At 45.5% G+C, this 27,847-nt stretch overlaps 2 protein-coding genes across 5 annotated transcripts in view; both read right to left on the bottom strand.

Moving 5' to 3' along the window:
- On the bottom strand, positions 1-1,363 carry GUCA2A (guanylate cyclase activator 2A). Its single transcript, XM_049617388.1, has 3 exons — positions 1,262-1,363; positions 627-822; positions 1-234 (listed from the first exon to the last, which is right to left on the bottom strand). Exons 1-3 carry the CDS (start codon positions 1,334-1,336, stop codon positions 170-172), a joined length of 336 nt encoding a protein of 111 aa, XP_049473345.1. The 5' UTR covers positions 1,337-1,363; the 3' UTR covers positions 1-169.
- A 9,792-nt stretch (positions 1,364-11,155) lies between these two features.
- FOXJ3 (forkhead box J3) overlaps positions 11,156-27,847 on the bottom strand; it is a 149,904-nt gene continuing 133,212 nt past the window's right edge. For all 4 annotated transcript variants that reach the window (XM_049617375.1, XM_049617373.1, XM_049617374.1 and 1 more), the window contains 2 exons: positions 16,218-16,325; positions 11,156-14,175 (listed from right to left, as the gene is read on the bottom strand). In XM_049617375.1, coding sequence (XP_049473332.1) covers positions 14,060-14,175; positions 16,218-16,325 — 224 coding nt within the window. In that variant the 3' untranslated portion in view covers positions 11,156-14,059. The remainder of the gene's footprint in view (positions 14,176-16,217; positions 16,326-27,847) is intronic.

Raw genomic sequence — 27,847 nt, 5'->3', positions numbered from 1 at the left:
GGGATCTGGTTTATTAGCTGAGGGTCGGAGGGGATCTTGGGGGGCAGGGGCCGGGCTTGCGCAGGTCGCCCCAGGCCACACCCTCTTCACGCCTCCCCTGGGGGCAGGGTAGGCCGAGCTGCGGGCAGTGGGAGCATCGGCCGGGGCAGGAGGCAGCGAGCCGACCGTCCTAGCATCCAGCACAGGCAGCGAAGGCACAGATCTCGCACGAGTCCGGGTCCTCGGCGATGGCCTCTGCGCAGGAGAGATGGGGCGCCCAGAGAGCCAAGGCCCCGCCCTCCCTTGAGCCAGAGCTTGGACATCTGCCCCGGAGTCCCCAGGAGAAACCCAAGCCTGTCCTCTCCGACCGGCTGGCCTTTCCCCCTCAAACAGGTAGCGCTCAAGCCAGCCAGTCAAAGTGGAGATGCCGCCCAGAAGGAGCAATTGCTAAGGCCGGAGGGGCGGGATGCAGAACTACCAACGAATCATCAGCCAGACCAGGGATCTTCCTAGAGCAAGCTCCACCAATTACAACTTAGAACTACTTACGACCTCCTCATCAGACCCACCAATCAGAGCACATCCCCCTCCCGTGCCACCAATCAGGGAGTTCCCAGGCCCCACCCACCAGGGAGGTGGCTACTCACCCAACCTCCGGAGGATCTCCTGGGCATTGGGCTCCTTGCAGAGAGGCTTGAGTTCTTCGGGAAACTTCTGGTGGCTGCAGGCTTTGGGAACCACGGGCCCACCACTCTTCCTACGGTTCCGAATGCTGGGCTCCTGGAGCTCCCGAAGGTCTTTGAGCTTCTTCACTGACTCCAGAGAAAAAGAGAACTCTCCATCCTGAGAGAGACAAGTTCAGAGTGTCAGACCAGGCTACAGCCTGCTCTGGGATGTCCGCATGGTTCCCAAGACCCAGGTCGATGCTCTGGCTGAGAGGAAGGTCTAGAACTGAATCTAGCTCCTTCACTTCTCAGCCGTGTGCCTAGGGCTAGTTACAGAACCTCTCTGAGGCTCAATTTTCCTCCTCTGAAAAATGGGACTAATAATCCCATTCTCAGTAAATTGGCTAATCAACCCGCTTTCCCAAATGGTGATTTCTCTTCTGTCCAAGTTTGAAGGGGAGGGCATACGAGACAGGACTGAGAAACAGGTTCCTGAGAAAGGGCCACACCTGAGACCTTGCTCCAGCTCCAGAAAGAGGGGGTGCTTTCTCAGGGGACGGCCCCTGGGAACTGGGAGCAGAGAGCAAGCCGGGCCGGGGTAGGGACAGAGGATTTACCTGTACGGTGACTCCCCCTGCCAGGACTGCCCAGGTCCCGAGGAGACACAGTGCAGAGAGCAGGAAGGTATTCATGGCAGCAGTGCCCAGGAGGGAGAAGCGGTCGGTTCTGGATGCCAGGGGGAAACAGTGGGATTTTTAAAGAGGGCAAGGTTACTGAGTAACCCGGGAACCATGTCAGCATGTCACCAGCTTGCTTTCAACTCAGGCCTAACCAGATAAGGTTGGAGACAGCCCTGGCAAATAAGAGATCAGTCCCAGAAGCCGGGCAGAAGCCCCGCCCCACCCTGAGCTCCTTCCTACTTTAACCCCTAGCCAGGTGGGTCCTGTGTTCATTCACCAACCACACTGACACCTGCTGGGGTGGGGCTGCAGACAGAGCCCAGCCCTTAAGGAGGGAGGCCTAGACAGTGGTAATGCAGGGTGGTCAGGGAGTGGGGGTTGGGAGGTAGAGAGGCCAGGGTGGTGCCCCCTCACCCAGCCTGGGGCAGGCAGTTCAGAAAGATTTCCCAAAGGAAGTTGTGCCGGGGCTGAGTTCTGGAGAAGGGGTGGAATTTTCTTAGAGAAGGGGCAAGGGTTAGAAGGCCACTTCTTGCACAGGACGCTATATGCAGAACATCCAGGAGGTGAACACGGTCTGGAATATTCAGGGAAATGCGAGGAGTTCAGCCTGCAGGGAGGAGGGGCTTCCAAGCGGGCTTCAAATGATGAGAGATGAGTCGCAGGCCAAGGCAGGTCCTAGGTTTGGCCACTATGACTTTGAGGGAGGCCTCAGCTCTTCCTGTCCCACAGGCCTGGGTTCAAGTCCTACCTGCTGCCTGATTTTAATGTGCATGAATTTGGGCAAATTGTTTCTCCTCTCTGAGCCTCAGTATCCCTTGTGGATCAATAATTCTAATACCACCCACCTGGTGGGCTCATGCTGGGGATTAAATGATGTCATACAAATGCTCAGCTCTGTGCCTGGCACACAGGAAGCACTCGGTGAAAGCTCATTCAGCTATTATTATTATTATTATTATTATTTTGATCAATATCAGCTTCTGGCCCCGGTTGACCCCTCTGGTGACCACCTGCCTGCCTGTGCTGACCTGGCTCTCCCGTCTGTCCTTCAGTCTCAGATGGTCTTAGAATGAACTCCTCCCCTCTCCCTCCAGATACCCTGGCCGCTGCTCCTCCAGCCCTCTCCATCCCACTGTTTCTGCCTTCCGACTACCCCCACCATGTGTGCTTTTCCTCCTACCCCCTTTCTTCCCCAACTAGACCAGCCTAACCACCTTGCCCTGGCCTTTCTTACCAGGCTCACCTCCCCAACCCTTCCTGAACATGCTTCCTGCCTTTGAACGTGCTATTTTATCTGCCACCCTTGTCACTAGGTGAACTCCTCCTCAAACTTTAAGACCCGGACCAAAGAACCCCCACTCCATCCCTAGCTGCCTCTTGTAGCTCCCATAGAAGCAGGCACATTCCTCTACCGGGAATGTTGGGCAGGATTACCCGGGTGTATGTCTCTGCCCCTCTAGACTCTGATCACCACGAGGACTTGCCCTGGTCCAGTGGGTGTTCATCGGACTCTGTTGTGAGCCAGGCCTCCAGGACACAGAAGAAGGAAAGCCCTGGGAGCTCCGTGGTTCTAATGTACAAACAAACCAGGCTAGAAGCCAGGAAAGCTGGGAGAGGGGCAGGAACCGCTCGGTGGAGAGAGTAAGTATTGAAGAAGGAGCTGGAGGAGTCCAGCCGAGGGTGGGGCACGTTGGAGTGTGTGCATGTCTGTGCATGCTGAGGGGCGTGTGTATGTGTGTGCACCCCAAGGTCTGCACATGCAGTCCAGCCACGTGGCGGCCTCTGCTAGCTGAGTGCTGGGTGGGAGCGCACCCGCGGGGAGGGTCAGAGATGGGATAGGATCTGGTAGGGTTATGGATGGAGTCCAGGTTGAAGGTGAGGCTAGACGTTTGCGTAAGGGTAGAGTCTGCTGTGATTGGGATGGAGGTGAACACCAGGTACAGATCCGGGGTACAGCTGGGGTAAGGGGAAAGCTGCTTAGGGTCAGCCTGAGGTTCTGGGCTGGGGTCGGGGCTAAGCTGCGGCAAGGCAGACAAGCAGTTAGTGTAGGAGTTCAAGTCGGGAGCCAAGGTTAGAGGGAGCGGAGGGTGGGGCGGGACTTCAGGGTGAGGTTTGGAATTGGGGTGCGTCTGAGATTGAGTTGATGTCGGGATTGCCAATGATGTGGATGCTGGTTAGGACTGGGTTTGGGATCAGGGTTGCGTCAGTGGGGGACTCAAGGAAACTGAAATATAGTTTAAGGATGAGGCTTGGGTGGGGCTGCTGTGTGCTGGGAGAGCCCCATTTCTGGCTTGCTTTGGTTTTTTTTTTGTCTTTCCCCTCCTGAGGAACAGAGGGACTGAGGGGCTTTGGTTCTTAGAGCCTCTTTGTCCCACAGCCCCCTAGCCGGGGCCTGTCTGGTGCCAGGCGGGACTGGAGTGGGTGGGGGCTGCAGGAGTCATGTAGTTAACACAGTTCACACTGTGGGAAAGAGGAAATAGCTCCCTGCCCTCAGGACTTTGGGCCCTGCCCTACCTAACTCCACCTCTGATGTCTGCCCTGGGAAATGGGAACCAGCTCCCCTTCCCGTACCCTCCCAGCCCAGCCCTGGCCCAGGTGTGAGTTCGGGCCCCCTCCCTGCCGGGGGCTGGATCTTGGGGCCCTTCTGGAACCCCGGGCCCACACCTGAGTCCTGAGGCATTGGTCCCCAGGACACCCAACACCCCTCTTCGTTCCTTATGGGGAGCAGGGGAGGCTGGGGTTGTTGTGCTTTCCACATCCGAGGCCACCTCTTTTGGCAAACTCCTGCTCCTCTGTACCCTTCCAGGCCATTCTGCCTCTACCACCTGCTGCCCTACCCGAAAACCCATCCGTGGCTGCCCCAGACCTTCAGAAGAAAGCCCAGACTCCCTGGCCTGGCATTCAAGGCCCCTCATGATCAGCCCCTGCTCACCCTTCAACCGGAATCCCAAAAGCGCCCCAAAGAATGAACCGGGAGGCAGGGCCCAGACCTGCTGTCGGTGACAAAGCTCCAGCTTTGAAGCTAAGCAGCCCTGGCCTAGAGTCCCAGCCCCATCAGTGAACAGCTGTGTGGCCTTTCCCAAACTCAATTTCTACATCCGAAAAGTGGAGACAAGAACCCCATTGCGAATTTCGGATTGTCCGGGAAACTTTCCTCCCTGACGCCCAGCTCCAGTAAGGCTGGCTTAAGACCATCTCTACCTCCTCTGGGCTCCACCAACCTCCTACCTACCCTTTCCCACTGTGAAACCTGCCAACCTGTCTGTCCTGCCCACTCTCCGGTGAGCTCCTGGAAGCAGAGCCTGTGTCGTGCTTTGTTGTGACCCCAGTGCTCACACAAGGCCTGGCATCTAGTGGGGCTGCTGAGCCCTTAGGGGATCAGGAAGGTAGTGGTTTTTGCAATAGCCGTGGATGGATATTTGTCAGACACCCATTATGGACTAAGTGCTCTATAGGTGTGGAAGCCAGCCACCCCTCACCCCCACCAGCAGCTGCCTGAGAGGATGCCTGGTGCTACTCCTTTCTGCCCAGCGGTTAACTCAGCCTGGTTCCAGCGTGCACGTCAAAGTTGGGTCCGCCGAGGCCCGGTCCGCCAGGGCCAGAGGCCCCCCGCTGACTCCAGCAAGAAAGGCCCGGACCAGAGCCCAGGCGGGAGTCTCTGATATGTGTGACCTTGAAGAGGGCGTGGCTCACATTTCACAGGCTCCCCGTCCGGTTGTAAACATGTGCTGGAGGGTGTAACAGGTTCTGGTTCCTCTAAGAGAAAGAGTTGCAGTGTATGTGAACTTCTTAACACTTCTGGGAATATGTAAGAAATAATATTTAAAAAATTTTTTTTATTTGAGAGAGAGAGAGTGGGGAGAGGGGCAGAAGGAGAGGGAGAAAGAACCTCAGGCAGGCTCCATGCTTCAGCGTGGAGCCTGAGGCAGGGCTCGATCCCATGCCCCCAGAACCATGACCTGAGCCGAAATCAAGAGCCAGACACTAAACCAACCGAGCCACCCAGGAGCCCTGGAAGAAATAACTGTAGGACCCCACTTTATAGATGAGTACACTGAAGCTCAGAAACCTAGAGAGGTTGGGTTGCCCAGGTGGCTCAGTTGGTTAAGCATCCGACTCCGGCCCAGGTCATGATCTCGCGGTTCGTGAGTTCGAGCCCCGCGTCGGGCTCTGTGCTGTCAGCTCAGAGCCTGGAGCCTGCTTCAGATTTTGTGTCTCTGCCTCTCCCCCGCTCACGCTCTGTCTCTCAAAACTAAATAAAACATTAAAAAAGAAAAATAAAAAGGCATTCCTCTCTTTGAAGAAAAAAAAAAAAAAGTTGAGAGGCTAAGAAACCATGGCTTTCCCAAGGGTGCATACACAGGTGCCATGTACAGTTGTACCGGTAGTGCACTGCTCAGGGCACCCAGCCAGCAAAGAGGATAAAGTGCAGACACGAGCACGTGGCTACCTAGGCCTAGAGGAAGGTGCAACTTTTCGGATTCGTTGCCATATGGGCTTGGCCGCAGCTACGGTCATAAAGCTGAAAAGTTCCAGAAAAGAAGTCAGTTCTCACCAATTCCAAAGAAAGGATTCAACATCTACTCAGTCCATACCTCCGCACTATCTTCCTGGCCCCAGGCTCCCATCTTTAAAGAAGGGGAAGAAGAAAGGAGCAGCTGCTGAGTCAGACTCCAGGAAGTAGGTCAATGATGCCCATTTTACAGAAGAGGAAACAGAGGCTGTCGGAAGAGAGTGCCCAGTGTTACACAGGAAATGCCTGCTGAGTTGGCATCTGAAGCCTATTGGCTTGATCCAAGTCCAGGCTGGGCTGGAGGGGTCCCTCCTCTCCCCCAGGCCCTGGGGTAGGCAGGCTCTTTCACTGATGCTCCAGGGGGCAGTGGGGGAGTGGACAGAGGGTGTGTCTGGTTGTCGTCTCACATCCCTGTGGCCTGGCCAGGAGGCAGCAGTGTCGGAGCCCCATTAACTGGCAGCTGCCTCCTCACCCCCCAGCCCCCAGTCTGCTCTCGGCATTGGCCACCGAGACGCCCTACCTCCCCGAAGACTGTTGGGAAGGAAAGGGTCACAGCTGGAGCTCCTGCCACATGCCCCACCACATGCCCCGGAGGCCACAGGCTTGAGGGAGGGCAGGACACGAGCACAGGAGCACAGCCTCCCCAGGGCTCTGCAGGAAGCAGACCAAGAGCCACCAGAGAAGATCCCCTGGGGCCAGGTCTGAGAATGCTTGCCCGACCAGGTGGCGTTTGAACTGGGCCTTGGTCACTGGGCAGATTTGAGGCCCCAGAGATGGGGGCCGTGGGGCAAAGGGCAGGAAGCACAGAGAGGAAGGGGGCAGTGGACAGGGCTGAAGCTGAGAATGTGTCAAGAGGTGCTGTGGGCAACAGCCAGGGAGGGAAGCTCTAAATACCGGGCTGAGGCATTTTGCCCTTCACCTCGAGACGGTGACAAGTCGGGGAGGGTTCAGAGCGGGGGAAGATCACGAGAAGAGCAGCGATTTCCAAAGACTACGCTGGCACCTGGGGTGTTGCACCAGTCCAGCAGCCGAGGGATGCATGCCACCCCTGTCCCTGCTCCGGGAGGGCGAGGATGGCGTGCAGGAGACTCGACTGGTCTGGACGGCGCAGCGACAGGCTGCGCATGGAAGACAAAGAAGGCGGCGGCAGACAGGGCAGGGCAGTGTTCAGGACTGAGATGGGCCGGGGCCGGGCCGGCTGCCTTCCTTCGGGCTTCTCCTGGACCGTCTCATCAACGCTTTGAGATAAGGCGTTTCATCTCCATTTAATAGATAAGGAAACTGAGGCTCAGAGAGGACAGTGTCTTGCCCAAATGGAACCCCAGCTTCTTCTGACTGCAGAGTCTGTGTTCTTACTGTAGCCTCTTGTATTTTTCTGGCCTTTGGGGCCTGCAGGGAACATGCTTAGCCACAGGCCAGCAGCTCAGGATGGACCAGCTTCTGGGAAGCTTTGGGCGGGGCAGGGTGGGGGCTGCCTGGGGACAGGAGCAGGTACAGCTAGATCTGGGATCCAGCTCCGATCAGGAGGGAGGAGTGGCAATGGGGCCAAGGCCAGGGCCAAGATGACAAAAGGGGAAGAATTCTTTTGTATGGGACTCCCAGTCCTCAACCCTGACAGTGCCTGGGAACCCAGCTCTCTTCCAGGGAAGCGTCCTCTGGGACATGGAGGATGTTGCCTCTTTGACCTTTTGGGGCCTGCGTTGAGAGAGGGGCATCATTCACCCGCGATGACGTCAGCTCAGACCCTGCACCGAGGTGGGTGGGGTGGAGTGGGGTGTGGTGTGGTGACTTTTGCGGGGAGGGAAGTCAAGGGCACCTGGACAGTGCTGTGGAAGAGGCAGCGTGCCTCAGTGGGAAGAGCAGACTGGAGGGAGGCAGAGCTGACTTCCTGATCTCTTGCCTGCCTCTCTCACCGGCTGTGACCTTGGGCAAATGACTTCACCTCTCTCAACAGCAGGGACCAGCAGGAAAAGGGAGATGATGACCCCGACCTCCAAAGCAGTTGGGAGTGTTAACTCAGATAGTGGCTGTCAAGCACTGGGCAGAGGGCCTGGCAAATGGTGGCAGTAATCACAATGTTTGTGACGGCCGCGGGAGAGTGTGAGTGTGTGGGGACACCAGAACCTGCTTAGGCTGAAGCAGGGCTGGGAGGGCCACAGCCCTCTCTCCATATCTGCCTGAACAACGCCAGCCCCCAGCATCAGTCGGTCCGAGAAAGGCAGAAACTCAGGACAGTCAGAGTTTGGGGGTGAAGGTGGGCTGAGCTTTCCCACCCTGCCTTCAGTCAGAGTAGGGGGACAGCAGACAGCAGAAGGGCTGGGACAGGGCAGCAGGCTCAGAGGCAGCTCTGGAGTAGGCCCCAGCAGTATATTTACTGATGAGAACTAGGCGGGCTCCTGGCTCCGTCCGGCAAGCTCTAAATCGGGAGAAGATCCGAGGGCCGGTGGCTGGGCTCCCTACCCAGGGAGCAGCCAGCCCTGGGGGCTGTGGAGAAAGGGAGCACAGCCCCAGTGGGAAAGGCACACAGCCGCAGCCCTCTGCCCTCTGGTGGCCTCCGGTGCTCACTGCAGCCTCGCTGCTTGGAGGCCCTGACGCTCTGACGGGCCAGCCCTGGGAATAGGAATCAAGGGCACGTTGTGATGAAGAGGGCAGAACAGCAGGGCTGGGCGGCCTAGGTCTGAAATGGCAGCTCTCCGGCTGTCGCTGCTATTATTACATCTACTAACTTACGAGCTGGATGACACTGGGCCAGTGACTTGATCTCTTTATAGCTCAGATTCTGCGTTTGCAAAAATGAGGTTGATAATAATAGCTGTTTCGAACAGTAAATACGCTCTACATCAAGCGCTTGGGATAAGTAATATTAAGTAACAATAAACAGTCGCCGTCCTATTCTGTACTTCTGGGGTCAGCGTTACTTAGGGGCACTGCTTGAGATTTGGAGGTTGGAGACAGCCCTGACTCGGGGCTGAGTTCTGGCTCTGCTGCAGCCACCTCCCAGGTCTGTGCTTGGCACATGTTGACTAGTCACACATCATAAATGGAGGGAGAGACACAGGGAGGTGAAGTTCAAAGCCACTCTTGAAAATCCTTTAGGAAGGCACCATGTTGGGGATAAAGAGACCATGTCTCAGTAAGGCCAATAACGCCAGTTTTTCTACTCTTGGTTACAGTAGGTCTTTGAAGTAGCTGGCTTGCATCCAAAAGCAATATTGCACAGAACAGGTGTATCTTAACCCGCCGGAATCACGCTCGGCGACGAGACAGATGCTCACGCAGACAGGTACATGGACGCAGCTACCACTTACGGTCTCAGGTTCAGATTTTCCACCTCGCACTCACAGAAGGGCACATGTTCATCGCAGGTGGATCTTCGGTATTTCCATTCTCCCTTTTCGGCTGAGCTGAACTAGGAGAGCTTTGATGGAAGGCATTCAGGATGTAGCTGCACTGTGCCTGCTTCTCTGCTGTAAAACGGGGAGTAACATACTACAGCATCAGGTTCTTGCGTAGATCAAATAAGATCTATGTAGGAGTTTTAAATGCTTGCCAAGTAAATGACGTTCTCCACTCCTGCCCTTCCCCAAATCCTCTAGATCTGTGACTTCGAGCAAGTCACTTCCCTTGCTCACTAGGTCATCACTAGACTTCAAAGGCCCCTTCTAGCTCGAAGCCTTTAAGACAGCTCTGTGATCCTAGGGCGTTTACACTGGACCCTCATATGAATGCTAACTGCTGCTACTGTGGCTTCTGCAGGACTGCTTTATCCAACTGGTAAGGGCGCATCTGTAAACAGCAGCCCTTTGCACACTGGAACATGTCAAAAGCTCAAGAGTTAAACCTGCATCTTAATGATCTTGTTTACTTTTTTCATTTGATGAGCCCAAATTCAGCTGCACCTGAATCAGCACAAAGTGGCCAGACTTAACCATGCCCCAACTACAGTCCTTCAGAGGCCCTGCTGATGACCAAGATTTACCTCTAACGGGAAAAAAGCAGAGCTCCTCTCTCCAAGGGACCCCTATACGCTGGTGGGCAGGCGTTATCTCTGGCTTTGGGAAAATTCCCTTGCGGAAGGCAGTGGGGCAAAAAGAAATGAGCTTTGGGGTCAGTCCCAGACTGAATTATCCCAGATCCATTGGCTGGGACAACTCAGGTAAGTTAACCTTTCTGAGCCTCAGTTTCCCCAACTGTAAAGTTGCAACAAATAGCTTTTCCTAGCAGTGATGTACAGTTAAGTTAGAAGTAGCAAGAGGCCCTGGGCAGGAAGCCCTACCTTTCCTGAGGGAGGGAGACTGCAACTTCAAGTCCACTTCCATCCATGTTGCTCCCTGCCCAGTGCTTAGCCTCTGCACCTGTCATGTCAGTCAAGCTGGGCCACCATCACTTACCTCCTAGGATCACTGTGCTTGGTTCTTCCCTGACAAGCCACAACTACTCCCGCTTCAAACTCCAGCCCTCTGCTGGTCTAGCTTTCGTGCCTGGCCCAGTAGTATAAATGGAAAAACCTTCTCCTGTGTGTCCAGGGCCCTTTTAAGACTCAAATGAAACAGCCCATGCCAGCCTGAGGCCTTCCTAAACCATTGCCTCAGCCCTCAGCATGACCCACCTCCTCACCAGCAGAACTTTGCTGTGCCAAGGCTGCTCCCCCCGGCTGCTGTCCACACCTGTCCCGGAGAAGTCTGCACTCGCTAAAGGCAGGGGTTGTGGCTTTCTCATGGAAAGGCTTGAGCTGGTGTCTGTTCGGCAAACTTTAAGAAGCTCCACTTTCACCTTTAGAAGTAGCTCTCTGGGAAGGCCGCACGGGGGCAAGAACAGGGGCCAAAGATAGGGGGAAGGTAGGGGAATTTCCTGGAAGTAATGGAGGATGGTGTAAAAAGAACACGACATTGGATTCAAATGACCCAGATCCAAACTCAGCTCTGTCACTTCCAACAAAGGATCTGGGGGAGCCATTGTACCCATATCATGAGAATAACAGTATCTACTTAGCATCGCACCTGGCACACGCTGAGTACTTTTTTGTGTTCCGATACTGTTCTAAATGTATAAATGCATTGATTTATTTAATCCCACTACAACTCTAGGAGACAGGTATTATTATTCTCATTTTAGAAGCACTGCAAATGAGGAAAACGAGGCTCAGAGAAACTAAGGAAGTTCTTCTTAGAGCTAGTGAGATATTCCTAAAGGCAGCAACAAATGGGACATACAATCTCCAAGACCACAAGGACTGACTGCAAGTTTCTGCATCAGGACTGGCTCCAATCTTGTTCCCTCAACTGTAGCAAATGACACAGGCCAACTGGTGTTGTAAATAGAGTTAACATAATATATTTATTTTAAGTGCCATTCATGCATATCAGTCTGGCAGCAACAATCCTAATGACACTTGGGATATTTCTTTACAGCACTAAACAGTTACAAAGAATGGGTGCCGTTCATCATAGAGGCAAAATATGAAATCGTGCAATAGCAAAACTGTAGAAACATTAAAACACTGACTGTCCAACAGCAGTACAGAGAGCAGATTGTGTTTGCACAAAAAGCCAATGCATTTTCATCACATATATACAATATAGATATGTACACATCACCCTCTGAATGAACAATATCAAAATACTCTATTCCATTTGAAATAATCCCCGGATTGATTCCCTCCCACTTCAAAGGACATCTGAGAGACATGTATTTACAAGAACACACATGAATACGTTTACATTTCAAAAACTGCCACAAATGCCAGTCGGATTATTCTCCTGGACAGAGTGCCCCCATCTGATTATATGCATTTATTATTCTTTTCCCCAAGAGTCTTCGGTCAATTTAAACCCAAGACAGAGCTTGTTCTGCACTGACAACTAGCAACAGAAACAGCCGCCAGAGGGGATGCGCTGCACCTCACTGGGTAACTCCCGGCTGTCTGGCGCCCCCCACGAAGGCCTGTCCTGGGCTCCCGGGCCACCTGAGTCACAAGGGTGGGATGGGTCCGAGTGGAGGCTCTGCCTCCAGGGCCGTGTGTGGTTAGGTTTAAATTCTCATAAAAATATTGATCACTGCAAATCAGTAAATGATTGCCAAATGGGAAATCAGCTTCACACAATTTGTAAAATCTTCATCAGTGGTTTCTACTCAAATCATTCAATGTAAGACTGCATTCCAATACCCAAATTGTTTAAAGTGCACATTGCTACCCAAGCAATTTAAAGTTTCAAAACAGCTTTTGTGGTATCTAGAAAACAGTGACTTGAGCAGACTATTGAAAATCACCCCCATTTTTCCAAGTGTTTGCTCTGCAGGCTGCTAGCTCATCTTGCCTCCGATCCACGTAAGAGGGGCCTGTTGGCTGCCTTGCCAGAATCCTCCGATTTTCACCGAGCCAAGGGGCTGGAACCGAGCTTCATTTTTCATGCCAAGCAAGGTCCAAACAACAGGAACATAAAAGCCCTTCCTTTCTCCCCAACCTCATCAGCCTTTTACCGTGGCTGGCCTCCCAGTGATTCATTAAAGGCAACACTCCATTAAAACAAAATAGCCACACACAGTGACAAACACTCTCACATACACACATACGGAAACAAAGATGTCTGTCTAGTCCCAGCAGAGGACACTCAACCACAAAATCACTAAGGCTAACTGGAGTGATTTAATAAGCATGGCTGTAGAGACTAGAGATGCTGAAAAGCAACCAGTGAGCAGTGATTACCCCCTGATTTGATGGAACAGATCATTCCCTCATCATAACTGAAAGAAATTCCACCTTTTTATGGTCTAAAGAACCAATTAAAAATCTATTCATTAAAAAAAAAAATCTAATTTCTGTTACTTTTATTATAAAACTAAGACAATCAATCCATGCAAAGTAACTATGATATGATATGAAACAAAACAAAACAAAAAAAACAACTAATAAAAACCTCAAAGAGGCAGGCTGCATTTCAAGGAAAGTAACCAAATGTCATGCATACACAGACACAAAGGACAACAGAAACAGCAAACCACTTAATGACATCTGCACTGAAGACTGAGGCAAATAAAATCTATGTGTGGCTCTACCCTCCTTTCAGTGCTTCCTAAGTGGAAAGAGAATGAGTGAGGAAACCTGCTTTATAAACAGTGCCCTGCTGTTCTACTGCCCAAATGAACTCTGATTCAAATTCCAGAAAAATTCTATTTAGCTAGTAAGTCTCAATCAGCAGGAATGCTAAGACAGAGACATGCACTCTCACGGTAAAAGGAGTGCCGACAAAGAAAATGACACATCTTTCTGATTGTCTTGTCTGTAAACTGTTAAGAAAAACAATTCTGTGCTTTCAGACACCGCACTTCTCCTTAATGAACCCAATAGGAGCTGAGCATTCACAGAAGGTAGCAATAAATATTAAAATAACACTTCTGAATAATAAATACAAGAGTGAATATGGAGGCAATGATTTTGTTAAAGAGCTGAGCAATATGCCCAGCTGCTAATCGATCAAAGAAATTTTAGAACTGTTATAATGCAGATTTAGCGAAACAGACATGGAAAAGGTACAACATAAACTCTATAATCCCCCCAAGCATCAGAACAAATTTGGTCAGTTCTTTATGCTGCTCAGGAACAACATGCCCCTCTGGACTGTTTGGAAAGCATCAAACTCTGGGTCCTTACTGAGTAGAACTCAATGCCCATGTTTCTGAAAAACAGATTAAATGAGGGGAACTGGGCTTTGAAAAAATCCATTTCCTTTCAGTTGCCTACATCAGTTAAAAGCATCCTGCAGAAAATAGCCTAACAAGGAATAAAAACTCACAGTTAACTTTCTTTCCAAGACGTAATAATCCAATTAGAAAAATTGAAGCCTTTCAGTAATTTTTGTACATATATTTACACATATGTATCTATAAACTGCTTGCAGCAAAATAGGCTCTGTCTGAAAAATCAGTCTGGCACTTGTGGTCAACATCGAACTGACACAAATATGCAAAAGCCGTTCAAATCACACAACAGTTAGGAGCTACATAGGGCAGCTGGCAGGGAGACAAACATGTAGTACTTGTTTGGGTCAGATAAAAGCAGTAATTTATCCAGCTAAAATCTTTTTGATTGTCTTCAAAAGAAATTTTGATAACATCGGTAAAGTGATTAGCAACTTTGTTTTCTCGACTGGATTCTCTGAAACCTTTCCCTTCACTGCACAGAAAGGTGACGCTGGGGTCTGGTGCCTTTGCAGAAACAAGCTCTACACAATTGAATCCCAATCAAAGTCATCCTGGATGTCATCTGGAGGCAGAGAGCGCCGCATCTGGAAGGCTTGGGAAGGCATCATGTGCTGCTGGTTCATGGCTCCGTGATGGCCTAGAAGGAAGGAGGCAATGTCAGCAGTGACTTGGGTAGAGAAGAAAGAAATAAATGAACACTGATTGAGTACTTACTATGTGCCAGGCACTCAGTGCACATTATCGCTCTAATCTACGTAAGAGCCTTCACCGAGGTGGCTCTTATGATCCTCATTTTATAAATAACAAGGCCTGGGTTTAACAGAATGAGCAAGTTACCCATGGTCATCCAACTAGTAAAGGGAAGTGATTTGAACTCCATTCACTTGGCTCCAAAACCCACACCTGTTGGATTAAACCAGGAGGTAGCAAGGAGGGCATAAAAAGAATGCCAGAGTGCCCAAGTATGGGCACAACCCTTTCTCTTAGTCTGTCCTGCGTCAATCTGTGTTTCAGCAACATGAATTGGCTCCCATGAGAATGGGAAAAGAATGATGTCAGTGTACCAGTGAGGTCACACTGGGTCATCATGAATTCTCACCAGCAAGTTAACTTTTGAGCCACCAAGTAACAGCGGGTAAACACAGAGGATATCAGCGTGGCTGAGTGCCGGAGGCCCTCCCTGAGTGCAGGACAGGGCGCCCGCTCTCCACGTTCCTCTTCTTAGATCTGTGTGGCCGTGTGCAAGAGCTTGTGCTCTGCAATTTTGGTGTGTTCTACCCTTGTCACCATGGCTTTGACAAACCCCTTTCCAAACCAGACTTTTTTTTAAAAGTAATAATCTCTGTTTACTTGCAGAATTCATTCTTTTATCAGGAATTAAACATATCCTCTTCATGCAGATTTTTTTACTGGATTACAGTTTTTGTTTGGCTTGCTTGACCTGATTACAAAGTTTCAAGTAGTCTGCTGCTAATCTCATTTTTCTTATAAGCCCTGCCATTTTTAATGTACCGTTTTACAAAATGCTAAGGTTTTCAATACATCACAGTACAGCAGAAATGCCTATATTTATTTTTTAACTTATAAATATCTTAACTATGTGCCAAGCACTAATTTAAGTGATTTGCCTATAATTTTCATTCAATTCTCTTAACAATCCTCGGAGTTAGATAGTGTTGTGAGCTCTCTTTAACAGAGAAGGAAGTGGAAATAGTAAGGTTAGGCAGCTATCAAGTGGCAAAGCACCAGAATGCAAACCCTGCGAATCCAGTGCCAGAGTCTTAACTACCCTATCTTGCCACTTGCAAGTTCCTGGTGAGTGCTGAGGACAGATAACACTTATTCTTTCCTGTTCACCAAAGAATAGGTCACTTGGCCCCCAACTCCTCCTTCACTATTACCTGGCACACAGTTCTTTGGGGGTTTTGAGTTCCTGTCTGCACATCACCATTCTGCTCCTCGAGCAGCCTAAGTGGAGGGGGCAGTGTGGTACACGAGAAAAACAATGAACTCTAAATCCAGATATCAAGGCTTGAGTCTTGGTTTGGCAACTTAGCCAACCTGGGGGCTCTGAGCAAGTTATCTCAACTTCTGAGCCTCCATTTCCTCGTCTAGATAATCCTTAAGCTCCCTTCCACCTCTAACCACGTGCCTGCCTTTGCTGCCCTGGTAAATGTAACTTATCCTGTATTCAGGAACCTAGGGGGGGGAAGCTTATGAACCAGTGACTCCTGCAACTTACCTCTTCTGTAAGAGGCTTCCTTAGAAACTAGAGGTGGGGCGGGGGGAGGGGGACTTCAGCAGAATGAATGGAACAGAATACGTAGGAGCTAATCAAAGCAAGTTCTTGAAGCCTGCTCAAGTCCCATCAAAGTCAAAAAGCCTCAAAGATTCCTAAGACCCCAGGACAAGCTCTATGCCCTGGACCTCATTAGAGAGGCAGGACAACAATTAGAATCATAGCATCGAAGAGACTTCAGGTCAAATGGCCTAAAGAGCAAATGGCACTTGAATCCCCTTCCTCAGCACTGAAGCCAAGTAACTCTGCACCCCACACCCCATCCTCCCTCACCAAGGAGTTTACTCCCTCCTCAATGGCCTTGTTCGCTGCTGAGACAGCTAAAGCTTTTCCGTATCACCCTCTGAGTACCAAATGCAACGCAACACAGCCCAAATTACCTGCAATAGTCGTTCCTGGAGTGCTGAGTGTCTGTGGGATGTGAGGGTAACCAGGGGGCGGCATCACTGAAGGAGGGAGATTTTGCCTGGAGTCTATGTACAAATTTCCTAATCAGATTGAAAAACAGAAAGAAGGAAAACATATTGCCATAAATAAACAAGTTAAACATTAAAATCTTAATACAATTGTTACCTAAAACTAAATTAAGCAGGTAAGGCAAGGAAGAAAAGAGAAAGAAAAATTACTCCTTTCAGATGCTAAAACTACCAAAAGGTGGTGCTGGCTTCTCGAACATGGTGCCAGGCTGGATGTGAGTACACGATGCTAATTCCAGCTCTGCCTCTTACCGTCTGGAGGCCTGAAGGCAAGTTATATGTCTCTATTGTTGTTATATACTTCATAACAGTTCAAAAGCATTTTCATATCTATTACCATCTGAGCCTCCCATTAAGTCCAAAATGAGGGCAAGACAGGGATTATCCCCATTTTATGGCTGAGGCAACCGAGGCTCAGAGAGACTAAGCAGACTTGCCCAAAGAATATCAGTTTGACAGGGGTAGGGCTACAATCCAGTTCTCCTAAATCACAGGCTCTTTCTAGTAACCACTGTCCCTATGTCCCTGATTTTCTCACTTTCAAAGCAGACCTATCTGTAAGTGCCCTAGCTGATTAACAAAGTGAATGGGGGCACAAAATGACAGGAAAGATCTGTGCAAGTTTAACAAGTAAAGGTGATCAAAAATGTATTATTCAGAAGTGTGGAGATGGGAAACAGAAATCTCATTTGAATGGCATTTCAGAAGGTTCTTAATATATTTTTGTTGACAGGAGCCATTAAGTGTAACAGCTCTAAAATGTCAATTACATTGCATCCTAATGCAAAGTAGAAAGAGAGGGAAGCAAACATCATAAGCCCACCACCAATTACTCCTGGGGAAAAAGAACCATAACACTGGCTCACATTGTATGGAGCATCTGGAATTCTGGAAAGGCTATTTCTCCCTTAGGTATTCTATTGTGTCACACAAATTACAATTGCATTCTACCACTGCTGTAATCAAACTAGAAAATAGCAACCATTTTCCCAGAGGAAACTAAAACGATACTCATGGTAGGAACACTGTATTTGGCTGCTCACAAGTTTTTACCTGTCACTGGAATGTCAGACTGTCCATGCTTAAAACAGCCTCTGAAACAGTCTAATTCAGGCCTACCTCTGTTCATGCAAATGAGGACCTAAGACCAGAGGAAAAATAAGACAGAACCAGGAACAGAACCCAGACCTCTGACTTCCAGCCACTGCTTCCCAAGATAACATGACTTTTTATAGCAAAGTTTACAGTCAGAACTAAACTCTTTGGCCAATTTCCCATACTGAAGATTTAGGAAGAAAAGAAAGGAGAAAAGTTACACTAAGCTGCAGCTCTAGTATATTCTTAGAGGAAAAATCCTGCCCCCAAGTGCTGATGAGGCTTTACATGAGTGGCTGGTGCAATTTCTAAACACTGCACCAGGGTGGAGGGACTAAGCCACTTTGAGTAATATGGTCACTCATTTATCAGTGACTTCTCAGCCTCTGTCTTGTAAAATCTTAGCTCTCTTTCTACTCATCCTTAAAAATTCAAGTCACAATCAAAAGACAACTGATTTTTATGGAGATTAATTCTGTTTTTATATTTTTTTCATTTCTCTTTCTTGGCTTAGTAATTCTTAAAGAGAGAGCGAGGTGACAATTAGAGAAGAATGATGGGAATAAACAAGAATCACAGGAATAAATGGACACCCACATTAAACAAAAAGCCCAAGTTTCTGAACTTATCCCTCCTCCCTACCCCATTGCAGGCAGCTATTCCTGTGTTCCTTGAACTTATACAGCTGGCAGGAGCCAGGGTGGGAAAAAAGGACACTGTTCTCCAAATACTAGGGATCTGTGCTCTGATCACAGAGATACAGACAAAAAGGAGGGTGGTCATGCCGTACCTTCTACCAATGCTGCAAGCTCCTCACCTAACACAAACTGATTTCCTGGGGCTTTAAAGGGGGCTACTGCCCCTTTTCCTCCCTCTTTCATTTTCCTCTTTTTACCTTTTTGAGAGACAGACATTAAAAACTAGGACAGTGAAAAACAACTACGTATACTGGGAAAATTAGAAAATGACCACCGACACCAAGAGAAAAAGCACAGGCTCAGAGAAGACCTGAGAAGACTTTAGGGAAAATCTTAGCACAAGGACACCTTGCAACAACCAAGAAAACAAAAACAATAGGCAAAAACAATATTTAAAAACAGCAAACCCCGGGGAAAGGAAATAATCTGGTTTCCATAAGTACCACACTATTAGATTCAAGTGTCTAGTTTTCAACAACAAAAAAAATCACAAGGCATACAAATAAACAAAATAGTATGCCCCAAAGTAAGAATAAATCAATGAAACTTGCCCTTGAAAAAGATCTGATGACAGACCTACTACACAAAGACTTTAAAACAACTGTCTTAAAGATGCTCAAAGACTAAAGGAAGATGAAAAAAAGTCACGGGTGCATGGGTGGCTCATTCAGTTAAGGATCTGACTCTTGATTTCGGTTCAAGTCATGATCTCACAGTTTGTGGGTGGGTTTGAGCCCTGCTTTGGGCTCACTGTCAGCGTGGAGCCTGCTTGAGATTCATTCTCTCTCTCTCTCTCTCTCTCTCTGCCCGCCCCCAATATATAAACTTAAAAAAACTTTAAAAAAAAGAATGAACAAACTGAAAATACCAATAAAGAGATAGAAAACCTCAAAAGAAATAAAATTCTAGAACTGAAATGAAAAATTCACTACAGAATTCAAAGATAAATTTGAGCAGTCAGAAGAAAGAATCAGCAAACTTGAAGATAAGACAATGAAAATTATCTAGGCTTAAGTAACCAAAGAAAAAAATTTGAAAAAAATTAAAAAAACAAAACAAACAGAGCCTAAGGACCTGTGGGACACTATCAAACAGACCAAGTCTGCATTGTGGGAGTCCCAGAAGAAGTGGGGGTTGGGGGGAGTAGAGAAAATGTTTGAAAATATAATGGCTAAAAACAACCCAAATTAGGTAAGAGAGGAATGAAAACATCCAAGAAGCTCAACAAACTCTAAGTAAGATCAAGCCAAGAGACCCACGTGTCAAGGGACATATTATAATCAAATTTTCAAAAGCCAAAGATAAAGAGACAATCTTAAAAGGAGAGGGAAGTGACTTGTCACATACAAAGGAACCTCAATAAGATAGAAGATTTTTCATGAGAAATGCTGGGAGTCAGAAGTCAGTGGGCTAATCTATTCAAAGTGCTAAAAGAAAAAGTGTCAACCAAGAATTGCTAAACCCAACAAAACTGTCCTTTTCAAGAGGGAGGGAGAAAATAAGACATTTCCAGATAAACAAAGGCTAAAGAAGTTTGTTACCATTAGACCTGCCCTCCAAGAAATGCTCAAGGGAGTTGTGCAGGGTGAAATAAAAGGACACTAGACAGTAACTCAAAGCTGTATGAAGAAATACAGATCTCAAAAAAGGTAAATACATGAGAATCACAAGAGCTAGTATTACTGTAGCAACAATCTATAACTACTTTTTCTTCTCTACACGACTAAAGAGACTAATATATTTTCTAAAAACGATTAGTCTAGAAGCTTATATTATTGTAACTTTCATTTGTAACTCCACATGTTGTTTTCTACATAATTTAAGAGACGAATGCATTTAAAGGAATTATTAATATATATTTTTGGGCACACTATGCATAAAGAAGTGATTATGTGATGTCAGCAACCAAAAGGGGTAGAGATGGAGCTGTAAAGGAACTGAGGTTCTGGGTATTATAGAAGTTAAACTGATATAAATTCAAATTAGAGTGTTATAACTTTAGGATGGTAAATGTAATCCCCATGGCAACCACAAAGCGCTATGCAATATACACAAAAGGAATGTGAAAGAATTCAAATATTTCACTACAAAAAATCAACTAAATACAAAAGAAGACAGTAATGCAAAAATAAGTGTCAAAAACCTATAAAACCTTATAGATGACAGAAATCACTCACCAGTAATTACTTTAAATGTGAAGGGATCAAATTCTCCAATCAAAAGACAGAGACTGGCAGAATATGTAAGAACACATATCTATAAAAGACTCACTTTACATCCAAAGACACACATAAAATGAATGTGGAAGGATTGAAAAAGATATTCCATGCCAAAAAGCAACCAAAGAGAACAGGGATTACTACATTAGTATCAGACAGACTTTCAATCAAAAAAGGTTACAAAGACAAAGAAGGACATTATATATCAACAAAAGGTTCAATACAGCAAAAAGACATAACAATTATAAACACCTTATGCATCTAATAATAGACCACAAAAAATATGAAGCAAAAACTGACAGAATGGAAAGGAGAAATAAACAACTCTGCAATAATAATTGGTGATGTAAATACCCCACACTCAATAATGGAAAGAACAACCAGGCAGAAGATAAGTAAGGAAACAGAGAACACAATAAACCGACTAGATCTAACAAATACAGAACATTGTACCCAAAACAGTATAGTATACACATTCTTCTCAAGTGCACCTGGACATTTCATAGGACAGATCATATTTAGGCTCCACATTAAGGCTCAACAGATTTTAAATGATAAGATATACAAAGTATCTTCTCTGACCACAACAGGATGAAGTTAGAAATCAGTAACAGAAGTAAACTGGAAAATTCTCAAATTTGTGGAAGTTAAAACAACCCTCAAACAACTAACAGATCAAAGAAGAGATCATAAGAAAAATTAGAAAATACTTAGAGGCAAATGTAAACAAAACAACATATGGAGACTTATGGAACAGCCAGAGTAGTGTCAAGGGGGAAATTTACAGCCAGAGTAGTGTCAAGGGGGAAATTTATAGTCATAAACACATAAAAACAAGGAAGATCTCCATCAAAAACCTAACTTTACAATTTTAAGACCTACAGGGGCACCTGGGTGGCTCAGTTAAGTGTCTGACTCAATTTCAGCTCAGGTCACGATCTCATGGTTCATGAGTTCAAGACCTGCATCAGGCTCTGTGCTGACTGTTAGCCTGCTTGGGATTCTCTCTCTCCCTCTGCCCCTCCCATGCTGGTGCACACTCAATACCTCTCTCAAAATAAATAAACATTAAAAAAAAAAAAAAAAAAGACCTACAAAAAAAGAACAGAATAAATCCAAAGTTATCAGAAAGAAGGAAATCATAAAGATTAGAGCAGAGATAAATAAAATAGAGAACGGATAAAATCAGAAATGAAAGTGGTGATAGTACAATGGATAAAAAATGGGGCACCTGGGTGGCTCAGTCAGTTAAACATCTAACTTTGGTTCAGGTCATGATCTCACAGTTTGAGTTCAAGCCCCATGTTGGGCTCTGTGTTGACAGCTCAGAGCTTGGAGCCTGCTTCGGATTCTGTGTCTCCCTCTCTGCCCTTCCCCACTTGTGCTTGCTCGCTCGCTCTCTCACAAAAATAAAATAAACATTAAAAAATTACTAAAACTGATCAAAAAGTAAAAAAACAGGATCATATGAGAGTACTACAAGCAACCGTACACTAATATATTGGATAACCTAGATGAAATGAACAAATTCCTAGAAACACAAGAGCCACCAAGACTAAATCACAAAGAAATAGAAAATCTGAATACACTTAAAACTATAAGATTGAATCAGTTAATCAAAAATCTATCAGCAAACAAAAGCCTTGGACCTGACAGCTTCACTGGTGAATTATACCAAACATTTAAATAACTAACACCAATCCTTCTCAAACTTTTCCAAAACAATGAAAGATAGGAAGCACTTCCTAACTCATCCCATGAGGCCAAAATTAGCCTGATACCAAAGTGAGACAAAGACACCTAACAAGGAAACTACAGACCAGTGTCCTTTATGAACACTGATCCAAAAAGTCTAAACAAAATACAAGCAAAATTAATTTAATACCATATTAGAAGGATTAAACACCATGACCAAGTGAGATTATTTCTGGAATATAAAAGGGTAGTCCAACATATGAAAATTGATCAATGCAATACACCACACTAACAGAATAAAGGGGGGGATAAACCTACATGCTCATCTCAATTGATGCAGGAGAAGTTAATGATGAAAGTTTCATAATAAAAACACAAACTAGGAATAAAAGGAAGCTACTTTAACATGTTAAAAACCATATTCGGAAATCCCACAGCAAACATTATGTTCGATGGTGAAAGACTTGAAAACTTTTCTAAGACCAAGAACACAGCAAGGATGTCGACTTTTACCACTTTCATTCACCATACTACTGGGAGTTCTACCCAGAGCAATTAAGCAAGAAAGAGAAATAAAAGGCATCAAAATCAGAAAGGAAAAAGTATATTTATCTCAGCTCACAGATATGATCTTATATGTAAAAACCTCCAAAGTTTACACCCCCAAAGTAAGCAAACTGTCAGAATAAGTAAATCCAGCAAAGTAGAGGATACAAAGCCAATATGCAAAAATCAGTTCCATTTTTACACAATGAGCAATCTGAAAAAGGAAATTATAGAAATAAGTCCATTTACAGTGGCATAAAAAATGCTTAGGAATTATTACAGAAGTTTAAGACTTGTACAATGAAAACTACAAAAACATTGCTGAAAGAAATTCAAGACGACATAAATTAAATGAAAACGTATCTCATGTTCACAGACTGGAAGACAATACTCTTAAGATGTCAATACTATCCAAAGTGATCTACAGAGTCAATGTAATCTGTATCAAAAATCCATTTTTTCTTTTTGGCAAAAACAGAAAATCCCATCCTAAAATGTATAGGGAAATCTCAAGGGACCCTGAAGAGCCAAAACTATCTTGAACAACAAAGCTGGCAGACTCACACTTCCTGATTTCAAAACTTACTGCAAAAATATAGTAGCTGAAATAATGTGGTGCTGGCATAAAGACAAATATAGTAAGAACACTGGAATAGAACACAGAACCCAGGAACGAACTCTTGCATATATAGTCAAATGATTTTTTTTCAAGTTTGTGTATTTATTTTGAGAGGGGGTGGGGAAGGGGCAGAGGGAGAGGGAGAGAAAATCCTAAGCAGGCCCTGTGCTGTCAGTGTGGGGCCCAATGTGGGGCTTGAACCCATGAACCATGAGATCACGACCTGAGCTGAAACCAAGAGTCAGACGCCCAACTGACTGAGCCACCCAGGAGCCCCTGGTCAAATGATTTTTAACAAAGGTGTCAAAACCTTTCTATGGGGAAAGGACAGTCTTTTCAGCTAGGAAAAGACTGGATATACATATGCAAAAGCAGGAAACTGGACTATTATCTGACAGCATATACAAAAATTAACTCAAAATGGGTCAAAGACTTAAATGCAAGACCTAAACCATAAAATTCTTAGATGAAAACATAGGGAAAGAGCTACATAACATTGGATTTGGCAATGATTTCTTGGATAGGATACCAAAGTCACAGGCAACAAAAAACAGATGAGCTGGACGCCATGAAAAATTTAAAAACTGTGCATCAAAAGATACTATCAACACAGTAAAAAAAGAAAACAAAATAATAAAAGAAAATATCTGCAAATCATGTACCTGACAAAGGGTTAATAACCAGAAATATCAAGAACTACTAACAAAAACTACTAAAAACTCAGCAACAAAACAAAAACACAACCCAGTTAAAAAATGGACAAAGGACTTGAATAGACAGTTCTCCAAAGAAGATCCAAAAATGGCCAATAAGCAGATGAAAAGCTGCTCAGTATCACTAATTACCAACGAATGCAAATCAAAACTACAATGAGATACCACCTCACACCCAATAACTATTTTTTTTAAAAAGAAAGAGAAAAAAAAAAACAAAACAGAAAATAACAAATGTTGGCGAGGCAGAAAAACTGGAACCCTTGTACACTGTTAGTGGGATTGTAAAATGGTATAGCCACTGTGAAAAACAGTATGGTGGTTCCTCAAAAAAATGAAACAGGGAAGCTTGCTAAGAGGGTTCTCGGTGAAAAGCCTGGCTCGGCTTTTGGCAGGCCGACCAACTGGAAAAGAGCTATTCGCTGATAACCCTGCTGCTAACCATAGTCAAGCAGTAATTTGGATTACTTCTGCAACCCAGGGTGGAGCTCCCGCCAGTGCTAGACCCTGAGCTTGGCACAGTGGGGATCTCTGAAGACCTAAAGTAGGATAGATCTGCCTGTGAATGAGTGGAAAGCATATGTATTTCAGAAGTGGTTTTTGTTCCGGAAGTCCATTCCGGTCACAATCTCTACTGCAGAGACTTTGAGCGATATCTTTCTTCACTCCTCTTTGCTTCTTCAACCTGAGGATGAGATGTTTTTGCAATCCAGGCCTATCTCAAGAAACAAGAAAAATCCCAAATACAAAATCTAACAGCACACCCCTAAAGGAACTAGAAGCAGAACAGCAAAGACACCCCAAACCCAGCAGAAGAAGAGAAATAATAAAGCTCAGAGCAGAAATAAACAACATAGAATCTAAAAAAACTGTAGAGCAGATCAATAAAACCAAGAGTTGGTTTTGTGAAAAAATAGACAAAATTGATAAACCTCTAGCCAGACTTCTCAAAAAGAAAAGGGAGATGACCCAAATAGATAAAATCATGAATGAAAATGGAATTATTACAACCAACCCCTCAGAAATACAAGCAATTATCAGAGAATACTATGAAAAATTATATGCCAACAAACTGGACAACCTGGAAGAAATGGACAAATTCCTAAACACCCACACACTTCCAAAACTCAAACAGGAAGAAATAGAAAACTTGAACAGACCCATAACCAGCAAAGAAATTCAATCAGTTACCAAAAATTTCCCACAAATAAGAGTCCAGGACCAGATGGCTTCCCTGGGGAATTCTACCAGACATTTAAAGCAGAGATAATACCTATCCTTCTCAAGCTGTTCCAAAAAATAGAAAGGGAAGGAAAACTTTCAGACTCATTCTATGAAGCCAGCATTACTTTGATTCCTAAACCAGAGACCCAGCAAAAAAAAGAGAACTACAGGCCAATATCCCTGATGAATATGGATGCAAAAATTCTCAATAAGATACTAATGAATCTAATTCAACAGCATATAAAAAGAATTATTCACCATGCTCAAGTGGGATTCATTCCTGGGCTGCAGGGCTGGTTCAACATTCACAAATCAATCAATGTGATACATCACATTAATAAAAGAAAAGAAAAGAACCATATGATTCTGTCAATCGATGCAGAAAAAGCATTTGACAAAATTCAGCATTCTTAATAAAAACCCTCGAGAAAGTTGGGATAGAAGGAACATACTTAAACATCATAAAAGCCATTTATCAAAAGCCCACAGCTAATATCATCCTCAATGGAGAAAAACTGAGAGCTTTCCCCGAGATCAGGAACACGACAGGGATGTCCACTCTCACCGCTGTTGTTTAACATAGTGTTGGAAGTTCTAGCATCAATGATCAGACAACAAAAGGAAATCAAAGGCATCAAAATTGGCAAAGATGAAGTCAAGCTCTCACTTTTTGCAGATGACATGTATACATGGAAAACCCGACAGACTCCACCAAAAGTCTGCTAGAACTGATACATGAATTCAGCAAAGTTGCAGGATACAAAATTAATGTACAGAAATCAGTTGCATTCTTATACAGTAATGATGAAGCAACAGAAAGACAAATAAAGAAACTGATCCCATTCACAATTGCACCAAGAATCATAAAATACCTAGGAATAAATCTAACCAAAGATGTAAAAGATCTGTATGCTGAAAACTATAGAAAGCTTATGAAGGAAATTGAAGAAGATACAAAGAAATGGAAAAACATTCCATGCTCATGGATTGGAAGAATAGTTAAAATGTCAATACTACCCAAAGCTATCTACACATTCAATGCAATCCCCATCAAAATTTCACCATTCTTCTTGAAGCTAGAACAAGCAATCCTAAAATTTGTATGGAACCACAAAAGACCCCGAATAGCCCAAGTAATATTGAAGAAGAAGACCAAAGTGGGAGGCACCACAATCCCAGACTTTAGCCTCTACTACAAAGCTGTAATCATCAAGACAGCATGGTATTGGCACAAAAACAGACACATAGACCAATGGAATGGAATAGAGACTCCAGAATTGGACCCACAAAAGTATGGCCAACTAATCTTTGACAAAACAGGAAAGAATATCCAATGGAAAAAAGACAGTCTCTTTAACAAATGGTGCTGGGAGAATTGGACAGCAACATGCAGAAGAATGAAACTAGACCACTTTCTTACACCATTCACAAAAATAAACTCAAAATAGATAAAGGACCTGAATGTGAGACAGGAAACCATCAAAACCCTAGAGGAGAAAGCAGGAAAAAACCTCTCTGGCCTCAGCCGCAGCAATTTCTTACTTGACACATCTCCAAAGGCAAGGGAATTAAAAGCAAAAATGAACTATTGGGACCTCATCAAGATAAAAAGCTTCTGCACTGCAAAGGAAACAATCAACAAAACTAAAAGGCAACCAACAGAATGGGAGAAAATATTTGCAAATGACATATCAGACAAAGGGCTAGTATCCAAAGTCCGTAAAGAACTCACCAAACTCCACACCCGAAACACAAATAATCCAGTGAAGAAATGGGCAGAAAACATGAAGAGACACTTCTCTAAAGAAGACATCCAGATGGCCAACAGGCACATGAAAAGATGCTCAACGTCACTCCTCATGAGGGAAATACAAATCAAAACCACACTGAGATACCACCTCACACTGGTCAGAGTGGCTAAAATGAACAAATCAGGAGACTATAGATGCTGGTGAGGATGTGGAGAAACGGGAACCCTCTTGCATTGCTGGTGGGAATGCAAACTGGTGCAGCCACTCTGGAAAACAGTGTGGAGGTTCCTCAAAAAATTGAAAATAGATCTACCCTATGACCCAGCAATAGCACTGCTAGGAATTACCCAAGGGATACAGGAGTGCTGATGCATAGGGGCACTTGTACCCCAATGTTTATAGCAGCACTTTCAACAATAGCCAAATTATGGAAAGAGCCTAAATGTCCATCAACTGATGAATGGATAAAGAAAAATTGTGGTTTACATACACAATGGAATACTACTTGGCAATGAGAAAGAATGAAATATGACCTTTTGTAGCAACACGGATGGAACCGGAGAGTGTTATGCTAAGTGAAATAAGTCATACATAGAAAGATACGTATGTTTTCACTCTTACATGGATCCTGAGAAACTTAACAGAAGACCATGGCAGAGGGGAAGGGAAAAAAAAAGTTAGAGAGGGAGAGAGCCAAACCATAAGAGACTCTTAAAAACTGAGAATAGGGGCGCCTGGGTGGCTCAGTCGGTTGGGCGTCCGACTTCAGCTCAGGTCACGATCTCGCGGTCCGTGAGTTCGAGCCCACCGTTGGGCTCTGGGCTGATGGCTCAGAGCCTGGAGCCTGCTTCAGATTCTGTGTCTCCCTCTCTCTCTGCCCCTCCCCCGTTCATGCTCTGTCTCTTTCTGTCTCAAAAATAAACGTTAAAAAAAAAAAAAATTTAAAAACTGAGAATAAACTGAGGGTTGATTGG

Source organism: Panthera uncia (assembly GCF_023721935.1).
Source record: "Panthera uncia isolate 11264 chromosome C1 unlocalized genomic scaffold, Puncia_PCG_1.0 HiC_scaffold_4, whole genome shotgun sequence".
NCBI lineage: Eukaryota > Metazoa > Chordata > Mammalia > Carnivora > Felidae > Panthera > Panthera uncia.
The sequence above is the reverse complement of the archived record's forward strand: the minus strand, read 5'-3'. Positions and strand labels throughout refer to the sequence as shown.